Consider the following 25,918-nt stretch of genomic DNA (forward strand, 5'->3'; position numbering starts at 1 on the left):
TTCTGCTTTTCATAATGCTTCAAAGTCTTGTATGTGGCCTGATATTGAATATTTCATACTTAGAAGATGGAGCTTTATTGTTAGGTCAAGAGATTGTTGTGTTATCTACATATATAAAAGAGTTTTTGTCTTATTGATGGCACTGTTTCTTCTCTACACGTACTGTCTAAAGTGAGAGGGATGGTTAAGGTGCCCTGTTATCATTACTATGTCATTTTCTTCGTTTGTCCTTGTGTCTTCTGCTTTATCAGAGTTTTGCTACATTAGTGAATGTATAGATATTAAAAACTTCCATACTGTTATTGTGAAATTATATCCTTTGGCATTTTAAGTATCCCTCTTGGTCTAATTCAAGGCTTTTTGACCTGATTTGGGATCAAAAGCATGACACTTGTTTTTTGAATTCTGTTATAACCTGCATTTTCCTTTTTTTTTTTTTTGTAGAGACAGAGTTTCACTTTATTGCCCTCAGTAGAGTGCTGTGGCGTCACACAGCTCACAGCAACCTCCAACTCCTGGGCTTAGATAACCTGCATTTTCTTGATATATATTAATTTAATTACCTGCCTCAAATTTTTTTTTTCTGTCTTTGATTTGGCTGTGTCTTATAAAGAGCAGAGACTTTACAGAGCTAATATGAAAACTTGTTCTTTTTGTTAGGGTGGGAAATCACAGAGCAGGATGAGAACGAATTCTCAATACAAAGGTTAGGATAGAAAGAAGTAAAAAGGTAACTTTACTTCCCAAAGTATAGGAAGGGCATAGCACACAAGAAAGAGGTGTCAGTGGTATGAGTGAGCTGTTTAGGACTCATAAAGGGATAAAGAGAAAGGAAAAAATAGTTATTGCTCCTAGCTGACAGCAGAAGGCAGAATAAGCTGCATCAGTTTTTCCTTTTCTTTTTTTTTCCTCTTCTCTATGAGGCTGCCTTATCAGGGTCTTTGGAATATGGTCTGGTGGGAGCTTGGGAAGGGTCATGCTTTTTGTATCTTTTCAGTTCTTTTCACGTTCTGTCAAAACAAACACTTTCCCTGGTTTGTTCATTTGTTTTTTAAAGTCAGGTGCTCTGTCAGACTAGCTGGAGAGCTGTTATGATAAAAGAAATAATAATGTGTGTGGCACAAAATCAAGAGTACACCTATCAAGTTAGTCCATATCCTTTGCAACTCCATAGGGTTCTCCACAGGTGGTTAATCAAATCAAGGGGCTATGATCTTTCTTCCTTTTTTTTTTTTGTTAGTTTATTTTTCTCCATTAGATACTTTATTAGCAATGAAATTCTTTCACTTTTACAGTGAGATAAGCCCTTTCTTTACATTGTTATAACAAATATGTCTGACCACAGTCTACATATTCTTTTATGTGCTATTTGTGCAAATATACCTTATACACAAATAACATTCACTATATTGTCCGTTTTATTTGCTTTTTTTCCCCTGGAATATCTTTTGGTGTTGAGGAAAGTTTGTATTTTTTATTCTACTGTTATCTTTACAGTGCATCTTTTTTTTTTTTTTTTTTTTTGTGGTTTTTGGCCAGGGCTGGGTTTGAACCCACCACCTCCGGCATATGGGACCGGCGCCCTACTCCTTGAGCCACAGGCGCCACCCTACAGTGCATCTTTATGTCATACATAACCTGTATCTTTTCTCCCATTTAACATGTTCTATTAATTCCCTAATTGAAGTAATAATGGAATTTTTGGGAAAAATTTTCACCCTAACCTCATTTCTTCCTCAGTTAGTTTGAATTGATATCCCTTTACTCTCAATTTGTCCATATAAACACATACTTTTCTACTTTTTTTTTGCAGTTTTTGGCTGGGGCTGGGTTTGAACCCACCACCTTTGGCATATGGGGCTGGTGCCCTACTCCTTAGAGCCACAGGCACTGTCTTATTCTACTTTTTATACTTTCTCCTTATCTCTTCATTTTTTGTTAGCTATACTGCATATTTTCAGAGCATGTAACAATAAATGCTATTCTGCCACCACTATCCATACTCTTTAGTCTTAGTTTTATAGTTAAATATATTTAAATGTACATTATCAGATTGTATGTCATACACTTCTATGATTCTAGATTTCATGTGTGTGTAGGTAGATGGGGATTATTCTCTAGTAGATTCCCCAGAAAAGACTTATAGGAAAAACATTTCCTGCGTCTTTGCAAGGTCTTTGCTATTTGTCTTTGACCTTTATACTTAAAGGCCAGTTTGGATATAAAATGGATATAAAAATCAGTTTTTTCTCAGACAGACAACTTTGCCTTTCACGTATTTACTTCTTACTACTTTGGCTCCAGCTCTGGGATTTTGTTTTGTGTATTAATTTTCTATTGCTGCTGTAAGAGATTACCACAAATTTAGTGGTTTAAAATAATAAAAATTATATTCTCATACAGCTGTGGTTTCCAGCCCCTGGGCCTGTGCACTGGTGCTGGTCTGTGGCCTGCTAGGAACAGGCTGCACAGCACTATGTGAGAAGCCAGCAAGTGAGTGACTCTTCATAATACTTATGGCTGCTCCCCATTACTTGGATCACTGCTTCAGTTCCGTTTCCTATCAGATCAGAGGTGGCAATAGATTCTTATAAGAGTGTGAACTTTACTGTAAGCTGTGCATATGAGGGATTTAAGTTGTGTGCTCTTATGTGGAGCTGAGGCAGTGATGTTAATGCTGGGGAGTGGCTGCAAATACAGATTATCATCAGCAGAGAGGTTTGACTGCATAGACTATAATAAATCAATTTTTTTTTCAGACTCATATCAAAACTATTACCCTTACTCCAGGTCCATGGAAAGATTGTCTCCCATGAAACCAGTCTCTGGTGCCAAAAGGTTGAGGACTCTCATACAGCTCTGGAGGTCATAAATCTAAAATGAAGGTGATGGAAGGACTACATTCTTTCCAGGTGTTCTGGGGGAAAATTCCTTGCCTTTTCCAGATTCTAGAGTCTGTCCATATTCCTTGGCTTGTAGCACATGGCCTTGACCATTGGTTCAGTCATCAAACCTCCTTTTACTGACACTGATGCTCTTACTTGAAATTTTTTAAGACCCTTGTGTTTATGTTGAGTTCACTCAGATCCAGAATAATCTCTCCATCTCAAAATCCTTAATCAAATCTGAAAAGTGTCTTTTGCCAGATAAAGTCACATATTTACAGGTTCCTGTAATTAGAACATGGACATCTTTGGAGGTTGTTATTCAGTCCATCAAATTTTGAGTTATCCTTGGAGATTTCCCTTTCTTTCTGTAAACCAACAATTCAGTGAAAAATATGCTTTATACAGGATCTAGTTACTTTGTTGGAGGGGTCTTTCCGAGTATTTAGCCTATGTACTGCCAAAAGCACAAGTCTCCCTAAGAAATTTCTCAGTGATATTCATAGGCGCTACTCTAAAACTTTAGAATCAGCATCTGTAGGTTTAGGTTTATGTATCTGTATTTTAAAAATTATTCCTCTGGTGATTCTTACAATAAACCAAACTGATAATTTCTATGTTATAACTTGTTCATCCCTAGTAGAGGGGATGTAGGGAGAAGAGTTCCCTGGGCTCCAGCTCCTGGTCCAGAGCTTGGAATGTCTGCCTTCTCCCTTCCCTTCCACTGCCCTTGGGGGCCTTATTCTGTCGGTCAGTAACCTTAAGTCAGTTTATCTCTATGACCTTACAAGTGAATGGTAGTTCAACATCCTAGAATTAGAATAATGAAAGACCAGGAATAACTTTGCCTATCTAAATCCTAGTTGTCCTTTAAGGGCCATCATAAGGAAGCATCTTAGATGCAATGTACCCGTTCCATCTCTGCCAAGTATTAAGTATGATATCTCCTCTCTCTGACTCTAACATGTGGAGTCTTGTACAATATTTTCTCAACTAGATGCTCTTCAAGGCTGGGGACCATGTCCAGTTCATCATCATGATAGCCCTGTAGCCCTTAGCCCATCCATCAGTAGAAGGCAATTGAATGAAACATAGGTTAGTTGCTTGAGAAGGTTTTACTAGGGTAGATAGAGTAAGAGACTTGGCAGAGATAAAAGAAGTCCTGAAACTCCAACAGGCTGAGGAGAATTTAGCACAAAGGATGACTTGCTTTATGTGTTCCTGCTTCTGAGAGGGTTTGTGAAGCAAAGCATGTAAAAGAGGAGTTTAGGATAAAAGTACTTTACAAAAGTGATCTCACCGAGAAAGACCTGTAAGGGAAGCATCATGACTAGAAGATGTCCGGGGACGTACCAGCTGGACTGGCCAGCGCAGGACAAGCCATTCTCTCTCCAGCTGTCTTCTTTTGATACTGGGCATGGGTGTCAGGGGCAGGGGGTCATGGCTTGCTGCTTTCGAAGTAGGAATACAGCTTTTTGGCTGTGCCACCTTGCTTCCCTTCCAGCTGGGCTGCACCCTGGCTCTGTTCTGAGGCAACGCTGGTGTGCAAGCTGCCCTGGGCCTGGCTCTGGAGCACTGTCTCCCTTGTCTGGTCATCAACCCACTCCTGGATAACCCTTGTGGGCTCTCTCTTTCCCTGTCCTTCTGTCACACTGCACTTTGGCTGAGTGCTGCTCCAGTCCTGGCTTCCTGGCCCACTGTTCGCCCCAGTCTGGGCCTGTCCTCTCAGCACTGTCTCTCCTGCCTCAGAGTTGCTCACGTCTGTCCATATTTCTCCACTGCCTGACTGCATTTGGGTCTGTCCTTGTTCTCCAGCCCTTTCATAGTTTATGGTCTGTTGTCTGTCCTGCTCCACGGTCTGGGTGTGTGACCCTGCCTGTGTCTGGACTTGTCCCCCTGTCACTGCCTGGCTGGTCTGGCTCCTGTCTTGACCTTGGGTCTCAGTCCTTCTGTTCTGTCCATGGGTGGACTCCTGTGTCTGGGGGCTGGTGCTTCCTGTCTGATGGCTCCTGTCTTGCTCCACGGTCTGGGTGTGTGACCCCACCTGTGTCTGGACTTGTCCCCCTGTCACTGCCTGGCTGGTCTGGCTCCTGTCTTGACCTTGGGTCTCAGTCCTTCTGTTCTGGCCATGGTTGGACTCCTGTGTCTGGGGGCTGGTGCTTCCTGTCTGATGGCTCCTGTCCTGTTCCACTGTCTGGCTGGCACTTGCCTGGGTCTGAGTTCCCACTGTAGTCTCAGTGTCACCTATGTGACGTGTTCTGTCCTGCTCCCTGGTCTGTGACTGTCTGTCTGATCTCTCTCTGGTCTGACTCTGGCCTTCTGGTGCTGTCTGGGTCTGCTCCCCATGCCCATGCACTTGTGCCTGCTGGCTTGTCCTCTCCTGTGTCTGGTAAGCTTGTCTGACTTGGCTACTGACCCAAGCAGGGCCAATGTCCTGCCCCTGGGTCTGAGGGCCAGTCCTGCCCTGCCCTGTAGACACCTGTTCCCTCTGCCTGTGGCTGTTTCCCTCATGATGCTGCTCCTTCCTGGACCTTCCTTCATCAGGGCCACTTCTCTGTCTTTCCCCCAGCTCTGCTGAGGCCCCGGGATGGAGGCTTCCAGATGCCTGGGGGCCACATGCTTCCTCAGGCCTTTCACTCAGGGTCTGGAAACAGGCCTGGGCAACTTTAAACACCAAGACCAGGAATTCCTTGAATTCCACCGTGCCCGTGTTGTCTTCATCCAGCAGGCGCAGGACTTTGTCCACAGTGGCTGGGTCCTGGGGCTTCTGGGGAGAAGACAGGCTGAGTCAGCGTCCTTGAGGTGAGAAGGTGTGGCCGCATGACCTGCAGCTCCCCACCCTCACCACACCACTGCAGCTTCCTAACACTTCTTTGCTTTCTTTGTTTACTTTAGTCCTATCTCTCTCACAAAGGTAGGAAGCAGCTTTTGTTTTGTATCCTTTCTGTCTGGTGTAGTATCTGGACAGTTGGATAAAGATAAATTGACTGAGCTCATAATGCAACTGTCTGGGCTCTGGGGTTGATTCTTTGGGCCATTCTTGGGGCCTCTTGACCTCTGGCGCTGAGGTTTTATTCTCTCCTGAAAAGTCAAGGTAAAGAGAAACACAGTGGGAACCTGGGCACAGGGGAATTCTGTGAGCTCTTCAAGGAGGCTCAGAGGTTTTCCCAAGATAGCGTGGGTGGGGACAGCAGGACAGGAGGACTACCCTGAGCATGCAGACAGCACCTTGCTGTGCCCATACACCTTGTCTCCAAGGTCTTAATCCTGGGAGCTTTCCATGAAAATCAAAGGGAGGAAAATGCATTGAGGCCCCAGTTCTGGTTTGCCCATGGGGGTAGGGTAAGGCTACCAGAGTCTCCCCCAAGCTGTTAACAACCTGCTGTCCAAAACCTCATATCTGATGAGATTGGTTAGCTTATATTTTTGAGCAGATGCTTTGTGCAAGGCATAGAACTGTGCTTCCAATGAGTGTTTACTAATCAAATTTCAGACAGACATGGGAATGTTTACTGTATTAAGTTTAAGAGGCAAAAGAAAGCAGCAGTTACAGATTTTAGCAATTTCTAGGACATTGGAGGCTTCGCTCCTCCCTGAGCAGAGTCCTTGAGAGTCCTTTTACCTTGCCTTCAAATTAGAATTAGTTGGGAGGCACCTGTGGCTCAAGGAGTAGGGTGCTGACCCCATATACTGGAGGTGGTAGGTTCAAACCTGGCCCTGACCAAAAAAAAAAAAAACTAAAAAAGAATGGCAAATTCAAATTAGAATTAGTTATTTTCTCTCTAAGGACCAGGGCCTGTCAACTCCTTATTATCTTCTGTTTTCTGCTCTTTTTCTGCCCACACAGCTGCCATCTGTACCAGCAGGCCTGGATTCAGCTGCTGTCTTCTTGAATCTCCCAGGGTCTGCAGCTCAAGCGTCACTCCTGGCTACATCCCTCCCACCTGGCCCACACATCGTACCACGATCACATCGGCAAACTCCTGCTCCAAGAGTCTTTTCAGCTCCCCTCGGGTGAGCACTGTGCAGTTGCCCTCTGTCCTGGCATAGCGCCCAAAGGCCTCGATGATCCCATTAATGTTTTGCAGTAACTGGGGCATCTGTGAAGTCATGCTGGAAAATATGAAAAATGCCCTTCATAATCACCACGGCTGTCTCTTCCTGGGCACTCCGGCGTCTGGGCCTTTCCCTGCATACTCAGGTCTGCGTTTGGTCTGTCTTTGGCCTTTCCTATGCTGTATTTGACACGTGGGAAAGAGGAGCACACAGAGGTGGGAGGCAGGATCCGCAGCAGGTCACTGCTGGCCACACCCCTGCAGTGAGGCCAAGCTACCCTGCCCGAGTTCACTTGCTGGGCCTCAGCTCACTCATTATGAACGAAAGTGGTGTCAGTACTTTACGGGGTTATTGTGAAGATTTAAAGAGATAACTCATAAAAAGCACTTGGCAGAGGCCTGGCCCATCCTCAGTGCTTGCTGTTAAGTGTCATTATGTCTCTCTCTCTCTCTCTCTCTCTCACACACACACACACACACACATCACTTGCGTCTACATACACCCTGCTGCTCACAGGCACTTTCTTGTGCATCATCTCCTTTAATCCTTATTATCCTCACTTTTTTTACAGGTGAGGAAACAGGCTGAGGGAAGTTAGGCCACATAGCTTTGAAGGGATCAGGAAACCCTGGAACCTGTCTCTCCTTAGCCCAAGAGGAGACCCTCCAGTGTGAGAGTTGTCCTTAGCCTGTGGGACTAGTCAGAGGGGGCAGCTCGTCTAATAGGCAAGCGGCTTCATCAAGTACCCAAAGGGGAAACGTTTTTCTTTATTAGCTAAGAATCTGGAGGTAGATTTAGATGAGGCCTGGAGTGGCTGTAATGGCAAGAGGCACAGGGACTTGCAGAGACATTTATCAGAAGCCTCAGAGACTAGCCAGCAGGAGGGGACGGAGTCAAAGATGACCAGGCCCAGAGCAAGGGGAGCCGGAGGCCGGCAACAATGGGCCGCCAGGACAGGAGTAGAGCACAGGAAGAGGAAGATGGAGTTAGAGAAGCAGAGGAGTAAGGGAAGGAGACTTGAGTGCTAGAAAAAGTAGGTCAGTGAGGCCAGAAAGATTCAGGGAGTTGGAGACCCCAGGGGGGCCGTTCAGGGGGAATTGCTTCTAGAACCTGATGGCCAAGACTATCAGGCAGACTTTTTCTCTTGTGTATATCAAGATACAAAACTAAGAATATTTCTCAACGAGGATAAAAAGCATCCTTTTATTTTTAAACCCTACAGCAGACTTTAACCCCTTGACCTATAAATAATAAAAACAATGAGATGACCTTTTAGTTATACTTCAGATTCTTTAGAATAAATCTACAGACACCTTGCCTAACTATCACACTGAGGCAGAAGAGGGGTGTCACCTAAGCCCCTTCCTTCATGAGACTGTTAGACCACATTGTCTGGAGCATAAGTAAACCAATTCTCCTTCCACACACTCTCAGCGTGCAAAGAAGCTTCCAGGACCTTAGAAGCTAGAGGCCTCTGTGATCCAGAAAGGCACATGGGTGGCTCTGTTGCTGCTGCCCACATAGTCTCCCAGTGAGAGGAGCTCCTGCTAGGCCAGAGTAAGAGCAGGAGAAAACCCAGTTGCTTCTGGAGAACATCTTTCCCAAGGTCCTGTGGCTCCTGGCTTGCCGGAGGCCCACAGGCAGCAGTGATAGCCAGCAGCTCACAGCTGATAGCCCTGGTTTTATGAGCTCAGATCACCAAGACACTAGGGATGAGAAAGAGGTTCCTCAAGGGGGAACTTACCTAATTCCCAGGCAGGATGAAGTGAGTGGTTTCCAAGTGGTGTGTGGGGTACCAGGTCAGTAGGACCAGGACCTTTTATAGGGATTTAACCAAGGCTCATGTTTGAGACAGGGTGTCCCGCCTTGTGGGAAGGCTTAATTCACCCAAGATTCTGCCCAGCCCAGCCCAGTCCAGCCCAACCACCGGCTGACATGTGGCTGCATTGCTCTGATTAGCAGGCCACTCCTGACCACGTGTGGGGTCCTCATGTCTCAGATGCTCCTTTCTAGGATCATGGCCTCCGTAGTGCTGGGCACAGCCTGGGCTCCTATGAACATTCTTCGTCTCTGCAGAGACTGAAAAGTCATGATTTGCAAGTAGTTACAAAGTCATCCTTTTGTACATAAATGTTTTGAACATATCTGTTGAGGGTTGTCCTTTCAAAGTGGCCACTTGGGGAGGCTACACATGTTTTCCTGGTGATGTTGCTATTACTCAGAACATTTTTTGAATTACTGATTTGGAATTTGCCTCTCACACCTGGCATGTGAAAGACAAGAAATTTAGTCTCATTTCTGCATAGTTGGGTCTCATTTTCAACCCAGATGAAAAGGCTAATACCTCCTCCACCCACATATAGGTGGGCAGCAGAGAGGAGGTTCAGTACAACCACGTACAACCTCCTCTCTACAGAGACAGGGAACTCAGCAGCCAACTCAACAGCAAGCATTTGTGGAAAGCTGAGGCCTCGGGCGGTGCCTGTGGGTCGGCGGGTAGGGCGCCGGCCCATATGCCGAGGGTGGCGGGTTCAAACCCAGCCCCGGCCAAAACTGCAACAACAACAACAACAAAAAAAATAGCCGGGCGTTGTGGTGGGCGCCTGTAGTCCCAGCTACTTGGGAGGGACTAAGAGAATCACCTAAGCCCAAGGATTTGGAGGTTGCTGTGAGCTGTGTGACGCCACGGCACTCTACCGAAGGCTATAAGGTGAGACTCTGTCTCTACAAAAAAAAAAAAAAAAAAAAAGGAAAGCTGAGGCCTCAGGGAGACAGCATTGAATACGGTGGCAGCAGTTTCAACTCCCATGGAGGTTATAGCCTGGAAGTCCTTGTGGAAAGTCCTCAGGAGGCTAATGGTGGTGGTAACCACCATTTCACTTTTCATTTTCGCTATGCTCCCATGAGGTGTGTGGCTAAGCCCACTTAACAAATGAGAACAGGGAGAAATCCTGAGTGGGATCAGGCCCACACTGCTGCCCCTTGGGCCCTGATCTCTCTGATGCAATTTGCTGCCACTTGTTTTTTGTCAATGACATTTGACACTTCAAAAATATTGAATTCATCCTCGGTGCATAAAGAGCCACCATGGTCGAGGACACTGAGAAGGAAGTTTTCTGAGCTCCAAAGCCAAATCCCAAAGAGGACTCCTAAGTGGCCCTTTTGCAGGAAGCATACATAGCCCCTCAAGTGACTCTGGACACCATCCTCACACATCTGTGTGCAGCAGACAGGAAAAGGAGTGACCATCAGGAGAGGAAGGCACGGTAAGGCCTTGGTGGCAGTGACTGGCACAGCGAGGGCAGCTTTGCAATGACCACAGCACGAGCTCCACCACATCAAGTAGAGTGCAGAGCACTGGGTGAGTCCAGGCCAGGAGGGCAGGATATGGGAGGGCAGGCTGTGGGCTTTGCAGCTGGAGTAGTCTGACTGCAGAGAGAGAGGATGGCTCTGTTCTGGGGCTCCAAGCTTTGGGAGCAGAAGGGGGCTGAGGTTGCTGTGGCAGGTGGTCAGCATTAAGAGGAGGCCAGTAGGACAGGGGAAGTTGTGGAACAAGAGCAAGTCCAGCAGAGTAGACTTTCCTTCTGTGGGTGGTGTTCTAAACTTTATCTGAAAGAGCATAGAACTTCTAGAAATGTTGGGAACTAAAGGAAAGTAGGCAAGTGACAAGCCAGTTACTATAGGGTTGGTATTATTACACCTAATTTATAGATGAAGAAACTGAGGCATAGACAGGTTAAGTAAACTACCCAAGTTTACATACCTAGAAAGTGATAGAGCTGAATTTGAATTAGGTCTGCCTTCCTCCAAAGCTTCCGTCTTTACAAGGGCCGGGGCTGGCCTAAGCCTGCAGGAGGAGCTGCCCATGAGGCTCTGGGCACCACAGAGGCAGCAGAGGATGGAATGTGTGTGGGATGAGCAGGAGCTGACTGATGTGCATGAGATGGGGGGGATGCGGAGGTGGGAGACATTGGGGTAGACAGTCTCTAATCAACTGTGTAAGTTGGTTGGTTTGTAATATTGTGAAGACTTATTATAAATTAGTGTGAAAATTGTCAGAATCAAAATGGAGTTGCTTGAGTTAACACCCTTGGCAAGCAGAGTAGAGGAAAACTATGAAGAGAGGGCTCTCAGGCTTGTATGCCTGATAACAAAACTATCACAGAAGACCGTAAAAACCACAATGTTTTTTTTTTTCCTTGTAGCTCAGAAGTTTATTAATGAAGGGGGTTGGGTCAGCTGGAGTTTACATGCTTGACGCCTGCAGCCCTGTATCCCAGCTGTAGTGAGGAGGATGGCTGGCTTCTCTGCTGGCCACAGGTGATATCATCCCAGGAACATGCTGATCCCTCTCTCTTGGGTCCCTGTTGCCATGGCTGGAGTCCAGCACTATCAGATAGGTCCACTTCTGTTTCTTGTGCTTGAGCTAGAGTATCAACATTTTTTAGGATCTCAGCATAGTATGGGCCAAATACCTGCTGATTGTGATGCATCAGCTTGACAAACTTCAGGCCTAGTTCTGTCAACCCTCCTTCCATGTGATTAAGGCCTTTAGGGACTCCTGCATGCTAAAAGCCAAACAGCATTTGAGAAACAAAAGGAGGCCCTGATAAATGATACTACGAACACGGTTTGCTTTCTTGGTGATGTTCTGGAGTTGTCCTATAAGACATATTGTGTTTTCACTGCTGAGGGCAGTAAAGCCCAGGTCACAATGAATTTCCTGAGACACCTGTTCACTCACATTCAACATAGCTTCTTCAGGCTTGGAGTTAAATCCTCAGTCAGAGCCTTGGTTATGCATTTCAGTTTATCCACAAATCCAGGTGAGTTGAATAAAATTTTACCAGAGAAACTTCTAGCCACTAGTAAGACTGAGGCCAATATAGTCAAGTGGTGCAAATGGGACCCCATTTCCTGGACCCGGATTCTTCCATCAGCAGAGTTTCAGGGAACTCTTCATTTTCAGGATTCCAAAGGAGGAGATTCAGTTAGCCCTGGTATAGCACCATTATGGGATTGGGAGGATCTGAATTCTTAGCTGCCTTGTTTGGAGGTGAACAGGCCATGCTGGAGGAGCTGGGCATGTCAGGAGAATTCAGACATGGTGTAATGAGGTCTGTGGCTGCTTTGGTTAGCCATTTCTTGGTGTAATCAAGGAGATTGGGTTGTTTGTCAAGGGTTCCAGGAATTTAGCTCTTTCATACTGGATGGAATATTCCTGTGGGTAGGGTTGAATGCTCTGGATGGTATAGTTCGCCATGTCCATTTTCATTAGGCCCAGAACATGGAAGCTGCCCCTCAGTAACTATACTGGATCTGTTATGCTCTGTAGTTTCTTTACTGCTTCATCTCAGACTGGTGCACATAGCAGGGTCATCAAACTAAGAGTGTAGTTAAAGAGACGAGAGACATCTAGGGCTCCATGTTCTGCTTTTTGCTTGAGGAGATCCATGTCCAGAACTTCTTTAATCTCATTTTTAAGGTGGATGTGGCGTGGTAATAGCAGTGATAGCAAAATCTCCATAACTTCCATCATAAGTTCAAGAGCACAAGTGAATTCGGGAGGATTACTCAAGAGTTGTTCTCTTAAATGGTCCCAAAAAACATTGTACCATGTCTCCATGAACCTGTCTTCCAGACTGTTTGGAGATAAAACATTCTCTTCCATGTAGAAATCTTGGTTTACCATGATTTCATTAGCAATGCTCATCCTGGAAACTTCCTTAATTGTTTCTATTAGACGAGGAGAGTAGTTATTTAAACAGAAGTATTCCTCTTCTTGGTTCTTCTCTGATGTTTCAGAATTATGGGCTCCACACTTTGCTTCATTGGGATCATTTTGGAGTACAGTTTCCTCACTCTTGGGTGTCCCCATGTTATCTCTTCCTCTGTTCTTGACCAGCTGCCCTGCGGCTGAGTCTCAAAAACCACAATCTTACACCAAAAAATACTTATGTGAGAACATCTGCCCAGAAAATGCCTGTCAAACCTAGGATTGGTGTCACCCTTATTACTGATCTTTGTAGTCAGTATGTATGTAATCCTGTTCACTCTTTCAAAAATAATCTTTAACTTTGGTCTCTCACCTATAATCCTAGCACCTGGGAGGCCAAGGCAAGCTCAGAAGTTGGATACCAGCCTGAGCAAGAGTGAGATCCCATCTCTACTAAAAATAGAAAACTAGTCAGGCATGTGGCAGGCACCTCTATAGTCCCAGCTACTTGGGAGGCTGAGGCAGGAGGATCGCTTTAGCCCAGGAGTTTGAGGCTGCTGTGAGCTGTGATGCCACTCTACCCAGGGGGACAGAGTGAGACTCTGTCTCAAAACAAACAAACACACACAGACATACACACACAGGGTTCACTGTGGCACGGGCATTCCCACTGCAGTGCCCTCTTCCAGAGCAAGTGTCTCTTTTTTTTAGAGAGAGCCTCTCCTTGTTATTTAGTTCGACATTAGTGACTTTACCTGGCATTGCATTTGACAGGTATGCTGGAGGGCAGGGAGGGCAGGGAGGCCAGGGACCTGATCTGAACTTGAGTCAAACTCTTATTCTCTGCTTACACTGCCTTGGAGTAAACAGAAAAACCTCAAAGAAGCAGAAACTCATCTTTGCACTTTGGTTCCTTCTCACACACTTATTTGAAAATTTACTGCTGACCTCTACTTGACTTTTTTTCTGTCAGATGCAGCTGATATCTGCCACACTTAGCGGGCTCCAATGAAAGAATAAGATCTGCTGTCCAGAAAATCTGTCTAACTGAGCAAACAGGCCATGCACAACAAAATAGAATTTCGTGAAATGTTAAATTAAAAAACATAGTCAAATGCCACAGTGTGGAGTAAAGAACTTTGACTCAGGAATTTGAGTACTCCTGGCCCCTGTCGGCAGCCCCTCTGCCTAACTCTGCTGCTTTGCTTCCTCCTGGAGGTGCTCAAGTTCAGCTCCAGAAATGCCAGGAAGGATTAGGCAGATACCAGAAGCTTCCTTACTGACATTAAGTCAGTTTCCAGTGGGTTAAGTCAGTATCTACTAACCTCCTGGGCCTAATCCCTGCCCTGACAGGTTGTGCTGGCCCTATGGTTTCTCTGAGTCCTGGTCACTGGCTAACACCATCATTTACATCCTTGGTTTGCTGGAAAAAGCTGGAATCTGCCATTTCTCAGGGAGTCTGACTGTCCCATATCTGGTATTCAACCTATAAGCAGAGCTCCTGGAACAAGAAACTAGAAGATTCCAAGACCTTATATCCCCCTGGGGAACAAGGAATCACAGCAGGAGAGGTGAGAGCCTGGAGAGGCTTCCTCTTCCTGCGTCTCCAGTGCCCTTTCTCAGAATTCTACCGAGTGTGGGTGGCACTGAAGCCTTGTTCACTGAAATGGACTGGGAACAGACTCACTTCCCACTTTGTCCTATTCCTATCATAGTCTGGGGTCAAAACCATGGAGTTGTCACTCACTGCAAAGCCCTGGCCCCTGCTACCTTTGTGGGTGTCCTGCAGCCCTTCCTGCCTCCAGAGCTTCCCCACCTGTTCAGAACCACCGGTAACCCGGCCTCCATAATGTGTTTCCAGATTGTCCCAGCTGGGCAGCATGCTCCCAACACTCTTTTGCTGGTGTGGTTATTTTATTCTAATCATTATCACTGCTGGTCTATTTGCTTAATCATCTTTTCTAGATTATTCCCCTTTTTGAGGACAAGGCTGCTTTGCAGTAAATGTGCGATTGTAGCTGGGCTCCTTGAGATTTTAGTACTGTAATATTTTTAGTAAATTCTGACTTGGTCCTTGCCTCTGTGCACTGAAAACTGCTGCCTCCCTTCCCTGCACCGCCCGTTCTCACAGTGACCATCAGCCACTGTGTTCTGGTGAAACAGAAAGAAAGAACTCCAGGGTTACAAAAAATGAGTAAATTGACTTTACAAAAATAATTTAATGCCTTAAAAAAATTAAATGCTGATGCCTAAAAGTCTGGTTTCTCAAGATGTTATTTGAGAGTAAAAAACACAGATTTCTCCATGGTTCCCTAAAACCTCCTCCCTGACCTGCTTAGCTATATAAACACACACACACACACACACACACACACACACACACACACACACACACACACATCTTTAGAAAGATAGATCTACGAGATTTTACTCTTCAACCTCTTCACTTTGGCCAAATCTGAACACTAGCTCACCATGTGTGACAGCTGCATCTACTTAATGGCTGGGCATGAAAGCCCTGCTCACTTCTCGGGAGAGCACAGCCTCCTGCTGAGAACAGGAAGGTGGGCAATGTCTCCCTCAGCACGCTGGCCCCCTATTTCCATGTTGCTTGAACTCCTGTGTTTTATTTCTGTGCTCCTGGGCATACAGTGGGATCCCTCCATATCCAAGGCTAAAAGGGGATCCTGAGACCAAATTGGGAAAACTCCTAAGTAGCTCTGGATTAGGATGGACTAGGTTTGCACTGGGTTTAGTCCTGCAAACCTGTCCATGCTGGTCTCCACCAGGATTGGTCAGCTTGTACCTATTTCCTCCTCCAAGCACCTCTGGTTCCCAGGGGAGGTCTGTGGAATTCTGAGGTGACGGCAGGGTGTTCTGAGCCAGCTGAAGAACAGAGGAGGACCAACGGTGTGCAAAGGGGCAGCCATGAAGTAGGGAGTTCCTCTGGAGCCTAGTCCTTACTTAACAGAAAGAGGGTAAGGTGCTGTGTACTGAGGGCCCCTGAGCTCCTTCTGGAGGCCATGTTTGTAAATTTGCATATCCCTTAACTTTGGGCCGCATGATGAAGCCTGCATGGGGAGGAGCAGAAGGCACACAGAAAGGTGCTCATCTTCAGGAGTGGAGAGACCTAAGGTGGAGAGAGGTGTACTGAGGTGTACTGTACCTAAGGTGTACTGAGGGCCCCTGAGCTCCTTCTGGAGGCCATGTTTGTAAATTTGCATATCCCTTATCTTTGGGCCGCATGATGAAGCCTGCATGGGGAGGAGCAGAAAGCACACAGCAGAGTGCTCATCTTCAGGAGTGGAGAGACCTAAGAGTGGAGAGAATTCCACCATGCAACTGGCTGCATGGCTTGGTTTGTTCCTTAACCGCTCCAAGCCTCCGTTTCCTTATCTGTAAAATAGTGACAGTATTGTAGTGAATGATCCTTTCGAATCCATAGAAGATGAAATTAATGTTCAAATGGATCACTCATTCTCCCCTTCAAAAGCATCATCTATATGACAGGTGAATGGCCAAAAAACACATGAAAAAATGCTCAATATCTTTAATCATCAGAGAAATGCAATTTAGTGAGATATCATCTAATTCCAGTAAGATTAGCCCACGTCACAAAATCCCAAAACTACAGATGTTGGCGTGGATGTGGAGAGAAGGGAACACTTTATACCACTGGTGGGATTGCAAACTAATATGACATTTTTGGAAAGAAGTTTGGAGAATTCTCAAAGAACTTAAACTTGACCTACCGTTGAATCCTGCAATTCCTATACTAGGTATCTACCCAGATGATCAAAAATCATTTTACAACAAAGACATTGCACCAGAATGTTTATTGCAGCCCAATTAATAAATTGCCAAGTCATGGAAGCATGAGTGAAATCCATCAACCCATGAATGGATTTACACATTGTGGTATATGTATACTGTCCATCCTTTTACTGTCCATAAAAAGGATGGACTTTGCAACTTTTTTTTTTTTTTGTAGAGACAGAGTCTCACTTTATGGCCCTCGGTAGAGTGCTGTGGCCTCACACAGCTCACAGCAACCTCCAACTCCTGGGCTTAAGCGATTCTCTTGCCTCAGCCTCCCAAGTAGCTGGGACTACAGGCGCCCGCCACAACGCCCAGCTATTTTTTTTTTTGGTTGCAGTTTGGCCGGGTCCGGGTTTGAACCCGCCACCCTCGGTATATGGGGCCGGCACCTTACCGACTGAGCCACAGGCGCTGCCCAGACTTTGCAACTTTTATGTTTACCTGGATGGAACTGAAACTCAAGAATGGAAAAAAAAAGTATTCAATGTACTCAATACTACTATGAAATCAATATATAATCACCTACACATTCATACAAATGATAAAACACAACTATAGTCCAGAAAGAAAGAGGGAAGAGGAGGGAGAGGGGAGGGGAGAGGATAGGAGGAGGGGAGAGGATGGTGGAACCTCACCTACTGTGCACAATGCAATGGTACATTTCAAAACTACTAAGAGTATAGTATAAATGTCTTACCACAACTAATAAGAGGTGATGGCTATATTAATCAGTTTGATTTAAGCATTCTACATTGTATATCAAATCAGCACATTGTACCCTGTAATTGCACACAGTTATGATTTAATACAAATAAATAAATAGGAAGCATCATCTATAAATAATAAACAACACACACCTTAGAAAACTAAAAAATAGAAATTAGAAAAAGCAGTGAGCGATTTTGCACTAACAAAGGTTTGGTTCCCAGCCCCCACCCCCACCAAAGGATTTCCTAGAACTCTCTTCAGTTACTTTGTATTGTTTGTATGCGATTTCTATGATTTCTATTTCAGAACAAAGGAACATGAAACTAACTTAGAATCCACTTCAGACCAATCTGAAGTGAAGCTATAGTTACCTCTGAAACAGAAGCAATAATACTCAACTTCTATGAGTTATGGGCTGTACACAGCCTAATCTCTTGGGGAGCCCTGCAGTGAGAGGTACCTGGCTGCAGAGCTACCATGGGACTCTGAGGGTGCTCAGTCCTCCCATCTGAGTGCTGAGAACCTGACTTTAGCACCCTCATTTCTAAATTGAACGTTTCTGGTGTAATTATTGTAAAAGTTGTACAAATCTATGTACCTGCCAACCATTTCTGGTCATGGAATATGTATTTGGCACAAGTGAGTACTATTATTTTTCAAACATGTGCTGGTGAAGTCGCAGAAGTACCCAAGGCAGAATTCACCCTCACCCACGCACACCAGGTGGGCCTGACTACTGGGCTGTGTCACTGGCTGCCATGGGGAGCTGGTCACAGGTGAGGCCTGGAGGCTGCACAATGATGGTGCCAGACTCCTGGGAGCAGGCGCAGAGCCCAGGATCCACTGGCTAACCCTTCACTCAGGACTAGTAGCTAAACTCAGGTGAAATGAATTAGGAGGAACACCAGAGTCTGGAAGAGACTGTCAGTCCAGTACGATCAGTTCACTTACTGGCCCAGTTGATGCAGACTGACTGTGTGCTGAATGCGTGCAAGCCACAGTGCTGACACCTTTACTTCCACACCCACACTCCACTCAAACCACACTCTACTCATACCACACTCCACTCACGACACACTCCACTCACACCACACTCCACTCACACCCACACTCCACTCACACCACACTCCACTCATGACACACTCCACTCACGACACACTCCACTCACACCACCCTCAACTCACACCCACACCCACACTCCACTCACACCACACTCCACTCACACCACACTCTACTCTTATCACACTCCACTCACACCCACACTCCACTCACACCATACTCCACTCACACCGCACTCCACTCACGACACACTGCACTCACACTCACACTCCACTCACACCACACTCCACTCACATTCACACTCCACTCACACCACACTCTACTCACACCACACTCTACTCAGGACACACTCCACTTACACCACACTCCACTCACACCACCCTCCTCTCACACCCACACTCCACTCACACCACACTCCACTCACGACACACTCCACTCACAACACACTCCACTCACACCACACTCCACTCATGACACCCTCCTCTCACACCCACACTCCACTCACGCCACCCTCCACTCACACCCACACTCCACTCACAACACTCTCCACTCACACCCACACTCCACTCATAACACACACCACTCACACCCACACTCCACTCACACCACACTCCACTCACGACACACTCCACTCACACCACCCTCCACTCACACCACACTTCACTCACACCACCGTCCACCCACACCCACACTCCACTCACACCCACACTCCACTCACACCACACTCCACTCACACCAAATTCCACTCACACCCACACTCCACTCACACCACACTCCACTCACACCCACACTCCACTCACGCCACACTCCAGTCACACCCACACTCCACTCACACCACACTCCACTCACACCACACTCCACTCACGACACACTCCACTCACACCCACACTCCACTCACAGCCACACTCCCGCTCATCCCCCTCTAATCCCTCTCACTGTCCACTCATGCCCACAGTCCCCTTATGTTCTGTCTCTCTGAACCCACTGCTGTGTCATGTGGAAACCAAACACAGCACACTGCAAGGTGTGAGGTGAAGCCCTTACAGTGTGGTACTCGGGAAGGACCAATCCTGCTCTACCATGAAGGCATTTACAGTTTCGTTTTGTTTCTTAAGTGGGAAAAGCTGTGTTCTCAAAATCCCACCTGTGTTCTCAAAATCCCGCCATTCAGACTGTAGCACTGGGCGAGCTAAAGGGAAGCCTTCCTGCTTCCAGTATGTTTTCAGTTTGTTCTGCCTTAAATGTCCAGAATTAACCCATGATTACTTGAGCAGCTGCTGACACAAAACTAGAAAACCTTGATGGAAAACAGATCAAGTGTCAGGAGCAGGCCAGCCGAAGACCACTGATAACAAGATCCACCAGGGACCTACAGTTTGCTGATGTCAGAATGTGGAGCACAAAGATCCATGACGTGCACAAAGCTCGCTCTCTGCCTGCGGCCCTTTTACCCCTTCTTTACCCCTACTCGGTGAGCACAGGGGATGAGATGGTCTTTCAGACAGTAGGAGTTTGAGTGGACCACCTTCCTCCACTGGCCTGCCTCTCGGGTGGCTGAACCACAGTCCAGTAATATTCTTACATGCCTCCAAGCACTAACAAGCCTTTGATAAGTTTTTTGAGCATAATAACAACTGTCTTTTCAGGCAATAAAGAAGGTACAGGCCCTGATAACACAGGCTACCTGACCACCACTGCGGAGGCTCTGGATGGAGGGCGCTGTGTGTGGGCTGGTGTCCGCTCTCCATGGCTTCTTCACATGGTCTGGGCATCAGTCAGGGTTCCAGAGAACAGAGTGAATACAATAGAGATGGATGGATATGAAGAGGCAGAGCGTTGAGAGTTCATTTTGAGAAATTTTAAGGAATTGGCTCATATAATTGTGGGCTGGCAAGTCAGAAGCTTGCAGTCAGAAGCAGCTTGCAGAGTCGCAGCGACCCAATGTTGCAGACTTGTGTGCAAAGGCGGTCTGGGGCAGAACTCCCTCCTCGTCCTTCAATTTGGATGGATAATGCCTGGATGATGTCTGCCCACATTGTGGAGGGTGACCTACTTTACTCAAAATCTACTGATGTCAGTCTTAGCTACATCTAAACAAATACTGTTACAGGAGCACCTAGATGGATATTTGACTGCAAACTCCACAGTCTAGCCAAGTTGACATACGATTAACCGTCCCAGGCTTGGTGTTGTGTTTGGTTTCCCCGTGCCTGGCTTCTCAGACCCTGGTGCTTTCTACCCTGCTTTCTTAGTAGATCAACAGTCTCTTGGTTTCTTGGTCTGGGCTCTTATTTCTTATCTTTCTTCTTGAGAACTTTTCCACAGTCTTCTTATTTTTAGTAAGGATATCTTTTTTCTTGTTAAAAGCACTATATGTTCATGAAAGAAAATTTAGAAAATTGAGATATCAAAAGGAAGAAAAACCATTTACCACCCAAGTGGGAACAGTCATTACACTGCACACCCTTCCAGTCACTTGTCTGTGCAGACAGCTAAGCAATGATGGGCACAGCTGAAGTATGCACCTTACTGTGTCCTGGGTGTTAAGTCTTTCACTCCTCCCAGCATCAGTGAGATAGATGCCACCATTACTTCTATATTTAGATAAGGGAAACAAGCACAAAGAGGTTAAGTGACTTGCTCAATGTTCCCCAGCTACTGAAGGGCAGTTTCAGGGTCAGGCCTAACCACTCTGGCTCTGCACGTCACTATAGTGTCCCTCTATATACATATGTACTTCTGTAATAATGGGATTATTCTATACATAGAATACCACATACACTTTTCACATAATAATGGAAAATTAACTTTTTAAAGATCATTAAATAATGTTCAAGTTTTTAACATCATTTTTAGTGGTAGTAAAGAATTCTACAGAATGGAGGTAACATTACTTATTTAATCACTTCCCCTCTTTAGCTATTTAGGTTGCCTCTTTTTCCTTTCTTTTATAAAACATAAAATATAAATATTCTTTTTTTAAAGAGATGTGTTCTCATTATGTTGTCCAGGTTGGTCTCAAATTCATGGGCTCGAGTGATCCTCCTGCCTCAGCCGCACGAGTAGCTGGGACTATAGGCCTAAACCACCATGCCCAGCTAAGAATATTCTTAAGCAGATATTTTTATGCTTAATTATGGATTATGAATGTTTCCCTTAAGGTAAATAGAGGTAAATTGAGAGGTAATTTTAAGACTCTTATCTACCACAGACCAAACTGTTCTCTCAAAAGGTGGTTTCAATTTGCATTCCCATGAATATTTAGCCCCTATAAATTCAACCATATCAAGAACTGTAATTTTTAAAAGTTGCCACTTTAATTGTTGGTATCTCAAGTGCTGTGATTTAAATCCTCACATATTGGCCATTTGTATATTAGTTCTAAATTTTGGGTTCATTTCTTTGTTTTTCCTAGAGATATAAACTTAATTATATTCTTCAAAACTTATTCTTTTAGTTTGAATATTACTTTAAATCACTTTTTTAAAAGCTTCTGATTATAGCTTCCTTTCTATTTTCTGTCACCGCTGTTTCTGTCCCCCTGGGGCCCTGGCAGTCTCTTTATAAGTCTACCTTCTGGATGGTGCTCACAAGGCAGCCGCAGCTGCTGAGCATGCCCTGGGCAGAGGCTGATATCACTTTGTCTGCAGGGTAAGTTGCTCAGCCTTGGGAAGGGGTTGCAGAAGGGAGGGGTTTGGCTCTGCAGCCAGCTGCCTGATGCCCTGTGGTCTACCCTCTGGCTGACTAGGGGAGAAGCTCTGGATCTGGGTGGGGGCATCACACCTCCCGAGGAGGCCAGCTTGTCCTGCTCCACTGTGCTGTCTTAAAGTCCCCTCCCCTCTATTGATCTGGGAAGCTCATTTGTAAAGCCCCAGAAGTGATGGTTCATTCTTAGGGATGTAGTGAGGATCAAATGTGAAAGTCTTAGTGGGTGGTTGTAAATTTTAACAAAAGCAAAATTATTATTATCTAGAGCTCTGATTGTGATCTGGTTCTTGGAAGGAAGTGTTGGGTGATTTGGGGTGGACAGGTCTAAGCTTGTCCGTGTCTGGGAAAGTCTGACGTATGCTAATGGCTACGGTATTTTCTTTGATTGTCCCACCCAGGCTCATAATAGAATACCTCTCTGCATCTCAGTTTCCTCACCTTAAAATAAGGATAAAGATAGTCCCAGTGTCACTGGGCTGTGTGATGATTAAGTAAGTTAATCTGCAGAAAGCATAAAGATGACTTTCAGGCACACAGCAAATGCCTAGATTAACCCGTCATCTTTACTCAGATTTACTCATCACATAACCCAATGAAGTAGGCAGTTTTATTCCTCCTTTGTAAAGGAGGAAGCTAAGATTAGATAGGTGAAGCGACCAGCCCAAGCTTGCACAGCTGTTAAAAGGCTGAGCCAGGATATATAACCAGCAGTCTGCATTTCCAACCACTCTGCTGTGCTGCTGTTTTGTACTGGTGGGGAGCCAAGGTGGGTAAGGAAGGAGAGAAGCTGGACTTTTCCTTCCTAGAAGCTAAGATGACATCAGGTTCAAGCAGGAGTTTAGGGTTCATGCATCTGTGTTCCCCCCTGAATAGCTTTCTTCAGCCACACCTCTCCTAGGAAGTCTCCCCCACAGACTCCACCCATGGGATTACTCCTATTCTTTCTATCTATTTTGAACTTATGAACCTGGCCATCTGCATGTTGCTTTGTAATTATAATTTTTTTTGTATTTTTTTATTAAGTCATTTGTACATAGATCATAAATACATTTATGCCATTATGGGATTCAATGTGTTGATTGTTTGTACACATTGGGGTGCTTACATCCTACTAATCAACATAGTCTCTGCCTCATTTACCCAATTACAGCGTTAAGGCATTTGTGTTCTACACCTGATAGATCCAACTTGTACTTGCAATGTGCTCCAGTGGTGTGGTCCCCCTACCAACCCTCCCTCCATCAATCCACTCTCTCCCTTCCCCTCTCCCTCTCTTTTCCTTCTTCATCCTAGGCTAAATTTTGTTTGATTTTTCATATGCAAGTGTGAGTAATTATAAATTGGTTTCACAGTAGTACAGAGTACATTGGATGTATTTTTTTCCATTCTTGAGATACTTCACTAAGAATATTTTCCAGCTCCATTCATGTAAACATAAAAGAGTGTTCAGTGCAGCTCAATTCCTAATTGCCAAGTCATGGAAGAAGCCCAAGTGCCCATCGACCCATGAATGGATTAACAAATTGTGGTATATGTATACCATGGAAAACTATGCTCTGTAATTATTATTCAGTTCAATGGGCATTTATCACATGCCTAGTGTTGGGGGTTGGGGGTCCTGGTTCCCTGGCTTGATTACTCAGCTGACTGGAAACTGAAAATAAAACAAACGATACAGGTGGGATGGATAGAGAGTAAAGTCACCTGCACAAGTTTCAGGGCAACAAAGAGAGATCTTACTTAGGAAGAAAAAAGAGAAATTAGAGCACTTCCCAAGAGAGTTGAAGTGAGTCCCTCTCATGAAGAGAGAAGATGAGAGAGATGGAGATGGAGACAGGAGGGCCTGCAGGGGTGTAGATGTTCTGTTTGAAATTGGTTACGACTCTTTTATTGGCCTCTCTGTGCCTCCAGGCAGTATTGCCCTTTTCTATTTGTCATTGATTACTGTCTCTTTCTATTGGTCATTGGTGACATATATTACCTCATACCCATATTCTTCTTCTTATTTTTTTTTTTTGCAGTTTTTAGCCAGGGCGGGGTTTGAACCCGCCACTTCTGGTATATGGGGCTGGCATCCTACTCCTTGAGCCACAGGCGCTGCCCCGTACCCAAATTCATATGGACCTGCAGACTTCCTGGCTCTGCAGGCCAGGTTCCTCCTACCTCACCCCCCAAATCCCTTTATTTGTGTCGCTTCTCACCAAGAGTGCAGGACTGGAACTGTGGGACATGCAGACACAGCTCTTTTCAGGGACATAGATATAGACTGTCATAAGAAACATAGTTGAGGGTGATGTTGTGAGTGAGATGCTACAGCAGTGCAAGGAAAAGCACGTGTCCACTCCGAAGGCCCTATGTGTTCACTGGGATCGTGTCCACCCCAGCTGGGTGGGTGCTCCGGAAGGCCCCATATGTTCACTCCAGCTGGGTGGGTGGTCCTGAAGGCCCCACATGATCACTGGGATCGTGTCAACCCCAGCTGGGTGGGTGCTCCGGAAGGCCCCGTGTGTTCACCCCAGCTGGGTGGGTGCCCTGGAAGGCCCCTGTGTCCACTAGGCTTTGAAGCCTGGGTAAGGGGTTTTTGGGTGGGGATAGCAGTCAGAGACAGCAAGGACAAAGGCCCAGCCGGAAAAGAAAGATGCCCAGCCAAGGTAAGACAGCACTGTTGGTGTTCTTACAGCTGCTTCTTGTCACCATTAATAGGTACAAGGACTCTTTGTCAGTAAGAATGTGCTTTTGTCTTATTTGAATTTTGAGTTGAGTCTCTTCCTTCTGTGCTCTTGTCCTGGACATCCCTAAGCCAACACCTCATGCTGGGAGCTTCCTTCTCCTGCAGGGGACAGACTCTTAGCTGCATCATTCCTATCTCTCTGGTCTGGCAAGAACTATGTCTCCAGGCCAAAGTGAGGGGTGCAGGTGGATCCCCACAGTGGCTCTGTTCTTCCCTTCTCCGGAGTGAGCTAGGAAACAAGGCCTAAAGTTTTTGGTACTGAACCTAGTAAAGTGTTCCAGCTTACTGACTTGGTGAAAGCACCCAAGTATTTTGCATTGGGTCATTCTGAGATGTGAACTAAAATCAAATCTTTTAAGCACCTCCCCCAACCAGCTGACTGAAAGGACCCCATTTCTGGCCATAAGAAGGGAGGTCAGACACACTCATCGCACCCCTCCCTTCTTTTTTATTTATTTATTTATTTATTAAATCATAGCTGTGTACATTAGTATGATCATGGGGCACCATACACTTGGTTCATAGACTGTTTGACACATTTTCATCACACTAGTTAACATAGCTTTTGTGGCATTTTCTTAGTTATTTTGCTAAGATCTTTACTAGGATTCACACCATGGAATATTATGCAGCCTTAAAAAAAGATGGAGACTTTACCTCTTTCATGTTTACATGGACGGAGCTGGAACATATTCTTAGTGAAGTGTCTCAAGAATGGAAGAAAAAGTTCCCAATATACTCACCCTTATTATGAAACTAATGTAGGACCTTCACATGAAAGCTATAACCCAGTTACAACCCCTTCCTTCTTGAGATGTCCTTTGTAATTCATTGACAAGCCTTGGGCTGTGCAAGACAAACCTGTAGGCCCTCAGCCTATAGGACAAACATATGGCCATTAGCAGATCTCTGATTAGCAAGCTCACTTAATTTAAAACGTTCCAAGCCTTTAGATGAAGCTATATTTCTTTAACCAATTAAAAATTTAAGAATCTTTAAGCTTAACTATAGTCCTTAGTCGCCCTCCCCCCGCCCCCACCTTTGAGACATCTGGCGTTTGGGGGCCATACCCCTGTATACCTTATCCATATGAATTATGACTTGACCTGTGACTCCTGTCTCCCTGAAATGTATAAAACCAAACTGTAACTCAACCCCAGCGAGTCCACTTGCTCAAGGCTTCTTGGGCGTGGCTTCCAGCCATGATCCTCGAATTTGGCTCCAAATAAACCTCTT

The 25,918-nt window shown here is 45.5% G+C and overlaps 1 protein-coding gene and 1 long non-coding RNA gene across 2 annotated transcripts in view; both read right to left on the reverse strand.

Annotated features, from left to right (window-relative positions):
- Nucleotides 1-1,416: 1,416 nt before the first annotated feature.
- LOC128586738 (uncharacterized) overlaps nucleotides 1,417-25,918 on the reverse strand; it is an 81,298-nt gene continuing 56,796 nt past the window's right edge. Inside the window, exon 2 of the long non-coding RNA XR_008380287.1 lies at nucleotides 1,417-1,796. This is a non-coding gene — a long non-coding RNA (uncharacterized LOC128586738). The remainder of the gene's footprint in view (nucleotides 1,797-25,918) is intronic.
- On the reverse strand, nucleotides 3,984-8,775 carry CRNN (cornulin). Its single transcript, XM_053592819.1, has 3 exons — nucleotides 8,686-8,775; nucleotides 6,848-6,998; nucleotides 3,984-5,652 (listed from the first exon to the last, which is right to left on the reverse strand). The coding sequence occupies exons 2-3, from the start codon at nucleotides 6,995-6,997 to the stop codon at nucleotides 4,324-4,326; spliced, it is 1,479 nt and encodes a 492-aa protein (XP_053448794.1). The 5' UTR covers nucleotide 6,998; nucleotides 8,686-8,775; the 3' UTR covers nucleotides 3,984-4,323.

This window comes from Nycticebus coucang, chromosome 5 (genome assembly GCF_027406575.1).
Source record: "Nycticebus coucang isolate mNycCou1 chromosome 5, mNycCou1.pri, whole genome shotgun sequence".
NCBI classification, from domain to species: domain Eukaryota; kingdom Metazoa; phylum Chordata; class Mammalia; order Primates; family Lorisidae; genus Nycticebus; species Nycticebus coucang.